The sequence below is a fragment of the Cryptomeria japonica genome, chromosome 8 (genome assembly GCF_030272615.1).
Source record: "Cryptomeria japonica chromosome 8, Sugi_1.0, whole genome shotgun sequence".
In the NCBI taxonomy this organism is placed as follows: Eukaryota; Viridiplantae; Streptophyta; class Pinopsida; order Cupressales; family Cupressaceae; genus Cryptomeria; species Cryptomeria japonica.
The window spans coordinates 225,361,993-225,368,429 of NC_081412.1; the positions used below are offsets into that span (position 1 = coordinate 225,361,993).

The window sequence follows — 6,437 nt, forward strand, 5'->3', positions numbered from 1 at the left end:
ACTCAATGCTTTAATGAATTAAACTCAACTCCCAATGAAACAAATTTTGAAATTAATTATCAGACTTAATACTCTATTGACTAATTACAATTATTAATTGATCCATGTTATATTTTTCATACTTAACTAGAAATAAAGATCACACTTAAGAATACATAGGTATGTAGTTACAAGTGAGAACTGCTTGAAATCATAAACAAAGCCTAAAGGCAAAACAGAGTTTAGATGTTTGTTTCAACAAAATTAGCACATAAAAACGAAGTCAAGTCTGAAGTCAAGATGACATAATGACAATGAATGTTTGAAAGTAAGCACAATCATTTATTGCATGGAAAACTAAGCACAATTACTTATTGCTTGGGTCTCTTTTCTATGCGTGTTCAAGTCTGAAGTCAAGACGACGCAATGAAAATGCATGATTGAAAATAAGCATAATCATTTATTGCATGGAAAACTAAGCAAAATCACTTATTGCTTGGATTTCTTTTCTACGCATAGTCGAGTCTGAAGTCAAGATGACGTAAGCACAATCATTTATTGCATGGAAAATTAAGCACAATCACTTATTGCTTGGATTACTTTTCTATGCGTAGTCAAGTCTGAAGCCAAGACGTTGTAATGACAAGGAACGTTTGGAACTACTACAATACCTTCTCCCAACAACACCTATTAAAGTGGGCACTGTCTCGATGGTTTGTTACGAGATGGAGGCCACGCAAATGAGCAGAGGTATGTTGTTGTTATGCTTGGCTCTCGCATTAGCATTAACCACTACCACCGCACTAACCATTCCCAACACCTCCTATCCTCACCATGTCTCTGCTTTACATAGCCCTCCCATGGACGGAACGTTTTCTGTTGTGAAACAACGTATGCTACTCGACCAAGCGGATGAAGATGCTTTTGAAAAGAGGGACGTGGAAGCCCTACTCTCTTTCAGAAATGGCATTACAGCCGACCCCATGCAGTCCCTTTCCAACTGGACTTCTACCAGTTCACGAAATGTGTGTTCGTGGTATGGTGTTTGGTGCAGAAAGCATACACGCAGAGTGGTTGCAGTCATTCTCCCTCAATTGGGGTTCGAAGGTACCATTTCTCCTTTCATAGGGAACCTATCTTTGCTAGCTAATTTGAATCTCTCCAGCAATTCTTTGATGGGAAGGATTCCACCTCAGCTTGGCCAACTGAAGGCATTGAGAGTTCTCGACCTCAAGGAAAATCATCTGCTGGGTTCCATCCCCACATCCCTTGCTAATTGCACACACCTTCAGTGGATTAGACTTTCCAAGAACAACTTGACGGGAAGCATAGCGAAAGAATTTGGTGGCCTAACCAACTTACAACATCTCCGCTTGTCCTACAATGGTCTCAGTGGAAGCATTCCAAATTCTCTGGGGAAGTGCACGTCCCTCCTTGATTTGGTCCTTGGCAATAACAATCTCTCAGGTAGTATACCTCCTCTAAGTAATTGCTCCGATTTATCTATCATTGATCTTCCGCACAATTCCTTGACTGGTGGGATCCCGTCTGAACTGGGGAGGTTGGAGAAATTGCAAAGCCTTGGTCTGCACTCTAACAGGTTGGGGTCTCAAATCCCTGCAGCTCTGGGTAATTGTTCTTCACTTGAGGTACTGTTTCTGGGGGATAACTTGCTGACTGGTAATATACCACCTGAACTAGGAAATTTGAAACAACTTGTCCAATTATCACTGTATGGCTCAGGCAATCTTACAGGTTCTATACCTGCAGAAATAGGAAACTGTAGCAATCTTGTGTGGCTTGATGTTGGATGTAACCAGCGAATGAACGGATCCCTGCCTCTGAGTATATCCAAGCTACCCCTCACCACTCTTTCCTTAATTAAGAACAATTTTGGAGGGAGAATTCCAGAATTTATTTCCAATCTCACCCAGTTAACTTACTTAGATTTGGCCATAAACAAATACACGGGACCGATTCCCAATGGCATTGGAAATTTGTCAGAGTTAACTTATCTAAATCTGGGCGGAAATAGTTTAACAGGCACCTTGAAACATTTTACTAGATTGACATCTTTGAAAAAGTTGAAGTTGTCGGACAATTTCTTCCATGGAAATTTAGATATGATTTATTCTTCTTCTATGGAAGTGTTGTCTGCGCATTCCAATAAGTTTTCGGGTACTCTTCCTGCATCCTTGGCCAACTGTAAGGAGCTTCAGCTTTTGGATTTCAGAAGGAATAATTTGAAAGGTGAGCTTCCTTGGTACTTGGCGAATTTTCAGAAATTGAGGGTTTTGAGCCTGGGGTACAATGAGTTTCATGGTATTGTTCCCGCATGGATGGTAAACCTCACCAATTTGCAGGTGCTGGATTTATCAAACAATAGATTTGATGGACGCATATTTTCTAATCTTGAGAATCTCAAGGGGTTTGGAGTCCTGGGAGATCCGCAGCTGAGTGGAAACACATTGTATGAGGAAATACCTATAGTAATCAAGGGAAAGGAGTACAGGGTGGAATATGTACTGACTTCAAACACCGTACTTGACTTATCAAGTAACCATCTCAGCGGGCAGATACCAGAAAGCATAGGGAATTTGAGCAGTCTGAGATTACTAAATCTCTCTGGAAATTATTTCGAAGGTGTGATACCAGCCTCTCTTGGGCAGATATGGACACTGGAGCAGTTGGACTTGTCTAAAAATGAGCTAAGAGGGCGCATTCCTGAGGAGCTGTCTGTATTGTACCTGTTGGCCTACTTGGATCTATCTTCTAACAGTCTTTGTGGACAGATACCCAGAGGAACTCAGTTGCAGTCATTCAGTGCCGAGTCATTCCAGAAAAATCCTCCATGTTTATGCGGGGAGCCTCTACCGAATTGCAGTCCAAAGAACAATGCTTCTGTAGTCCCATCAGCTTTAGCGAAGGCCAAATCAATATGGACTATAATTGATGAAAATGTGTCCATGATTGCTGTGGGGTTGGGTTTCGGGATTGCATTTGGTGGAACAACGGCAGTGATAATATGGTGGGACAGACTTTGGCTTTGCAGGAGGCTCCTCAAAATGATCAGAGGCTTTCATGGAGTTGTGGAATCGCAAACGTGTAGTTGGAGTTTGGACTACAATCCGTGTTTCACATTTCACTCATCCACATCCACGTCCACTGGTTAGTTCTTCACTTTCAAACTGTTTTGGTTTCATCTCACTTCTGGAGAGATTTGTCAGTTTGGTTAACATAATCCGTTGATAGGGTTCACCTATTTCCGGCTTAGTCAGAGTTTAAAACAAATAATTATAGATACAGATATAGAATAGAATAAAGCAAATGGCTGGTATAGTATTCTCCCAGCCAAGCTAAATACTCTACGTACTGAATGTATGTTAAGGCATAATATATTCTATATTTGTCGTTCTTAAATTAGTAAGAGGCAGTTGAAATAGTCAATATATTGATTAAATTTAATGTTTTATTTTTTTAATAAGATTATAGTTTAATGTTTAAATTGTTTTAGATAGTATTATAGTTGGAATGTTTGAAGATTATGGTTGAAAAATTTATATATGTGTGAATATTATATATTTTAATTTAAGTTTAATTATAATTGTAAAAAAATTTGTGTATAATTTTAATAATAGTTTTATATTCTATTTTATTATAGTCATCTTGAAGGAAGAGGAAAGGAAAGAAATAAATATCTTCAAGATATTGATTTGAAAAGTGATAATTGGATAGAGGATGAATCATCTAATTTTTTAATTCATTTGCTTCAATATTTATTTTATTAGGATATTATTGTTGATGTGAGGAAGGATGAGTTATCATCATGAGGATCCTTGTGATTTCATTTGTGCAACCTACTTGAATAATTTTCTTAAAATATACATCTTCTATGAGGATTGGGTTGACAAATTTTAGATCTAAATCAATTTGATGATTAGATATTATTTTAGAGATCCCTTGAATTGAAAAAAATAATATAATTATAAAATGATGGATAATGCTAGCACTTATAATATAAGTGTTATAATAGATTATGTTGTTTTTAATATCCCTTTCCATTGAGATACATTTTGGAGATAATATAATTATTAAGAATGTAGTATTAACTATATGATGTAAGCATGTATAGCATTGCTAACCATTATGGTTTCTATATGTTATAGAGTAAATTATTTTATTCAAATTATGACAATGAAATTTACATGTGCTTAATACTTATTAACAAAGGATTCGTTCATGCCTTTAGAGATATGAGTTTAATTATTTTTTAACTAGAAATATCTATATTTTTAAAGAAATACATTGCAATTTATCATATTAAATAAAGTTAATATAGGTATGTTTTTATCCATGACTTGAAGCCATAAGTTTAGTATCATCTTGTGTGTTAAGTGGTAGTGATTCTTTTCTCTTTGGTCTATAACCAAAATTTCTTATGGGATCTCACTCTATCAAAGATAGATGTGTTGGCAACAATGCAAAAAATTGAGAGGGGGAGGAGAGGGGGGGCAGGGGTGAATCAGTTTTCTCAAAATCTCTTCTTAACTCAAACATAATTTCAAATTGATAATTAACAATTTAAGCATAAATCAGCACCGTACCAATAACACACATAACACCAATATTTTTTACGTGGAAAACCCAGTCAAGGGAAAAACAATGGTGGGAACCTACCCACAATATGATGATACCCTATTAGAAGTATATGAAATATTACAATGGGGAATGCACATGCATTCAGGCACAGGGCCTAAAGCTCATTGCTCAAAACATATAACAAGGAGGGCTACAACCGATCATGAACTGAGAAAATAGCATCTCGACTGCTTCACTAAAACCGAAAGATCAAAGCTTTATTCACACACACAGATCGCACTCTCACATGAGTATTACATTTATTTATACATATCATTAACCTATCTTTCAAGGTCAGCTCAACACACATCACAGATTACAAATCTATAACCATACACATTACAAAATTACATGTAGACCAAAACAATGTTATCTAAGGCATAGTATGGACCTAAATCAACATCTCGAACATGAAACACCTTGAATAATTATGCCTCAAACATCCGCAACATGCTACAATAATCATGTCATCCAATATCGTGAAGAACACCACTAGATTAAGGATAATCATCCATAATATGCACAACGATCAATGTGGACCACCAACATAGATAGGACATGATTTGGAAACATCCACAACCATCATGTATTACCACAAAAATAACCGTACCAATACCACTTACTAGAATCTTCATTACCATTATACTGAACTTCAAGAACACTAACTGAATTGATTGTTGTTGACCTCAATAGTTAAACTTGATAAATTTAAGTTTTGTGAGCCTCCTACATAGAAATTTGTCCAATAGTCATCCAATATTGAAATTGTTCACCCCATGAGTTCAACAATTGAAATTTTAAGTCTTTTTGAGGTTATAAACCTTACATAAGTATCAATTTCAAATCACGATTGATGAAGGGAAAATAGTCGGGATGTTTTGTTTAGATACTCAGGTTGGTTGATTCTTCACAATGCTTGACACTAGTTTTGAATAAAGTAAAGGCCGATGAACCAAAGATAGGCTCTTTTCGGGTACATTCAAAGAGTTTATGTATTCATCAATTTCAAAGTTGACAAGTTCTGAAATGGATAAATGGGGGCCAATATGAAGTTGCAATAAAGTGGTGATATATCTCCTTTATCACCTAGCGTTTATCAAATTCGTGAAGTGTTGAACATTTGTTTTTAATAAAGCCAAAATGATCAGCTGATAATAATATTGATGACGATATGCAAGTATTTATAAGATGAAAATGAATATTTTAAAGAAAAATATTAATTCTTAAAAATAGCAATGCTTAAGTCATGTTTATAGCATGTGAATTATATTATCAATAATCATTGATGCTTTAATTAATAAAGCAATAATGGATTCGGTGTTTTGCAAAAGACTTCTAAATAACCAATTTTGTGTGAATACAAATTGGTGTTTTAAAATTTCACAACTTACTAAGTCTATCAAGTATCATTTCCATCTCTACTGGTTACATTGGCAAGCTGGACACGTTGAGAAGTTGCGAATATACTCAATCTCATCAACAAGTTGACCAAGTCGATGAAGAAGCGAAGATGTTTTTTCTGTTTCCTTCGGCAACTTATGGCTTCCTCCTAAACCGTCGATGAATCAAGTCAATCAACTAGTTAATAACTCCAATTTCTAACCAACTCATGAAGGGATAATGGTAAAATGATCAGTCATCGGCCAGTTGGCCATGTCAATAAAGTAACCGATATACTTGAAGTTATATTTTCATCTGCAACGTGGGAGAGTTTTGTATGATCAAGTTTCCTCCATTTGTCTCGTTTTAAACTCCATCTGGCATAGAAATGTAGCACGTGATCCACAATCGAAGGATAATGAATACACAGTTAGTTTTAT

General features: G+C 35.9%; 1 protein-coding gene across 1 annotated transcript; it reads left to right on the forward strand.

Annotated features, from left to right (window-relative positions):
- The first annotated feature begins 689 nt into the window (after positions 1-689).
- LOC131027618 (LRR receptor-like serine/threonine-protein kinase RGI5) lies at positions 690-3,406 on the forward strand. Its single transcript, XM_057957692.2, has one exon. It carries the CDS (start codon positions 690-692, stop codon positions 3,150-3,152), a length of 2,463 nt encoding a protein of 820 aa, XP_057813675.2. The 3' UTR covers positions 3,153-3,406.
- The last annotated feature ends 3,031 nt before the right edge of the window (positions 3,407-6,437 follow it).

Coding starts and splice junctions, on each gene's coding strand:
- LOC131027618 (XM_057957692.2), top strand. CDS start 690: ATGGTTTGTTACGAGATGGAGGCCACGCAAATGAGCAGAGGTATGTTG.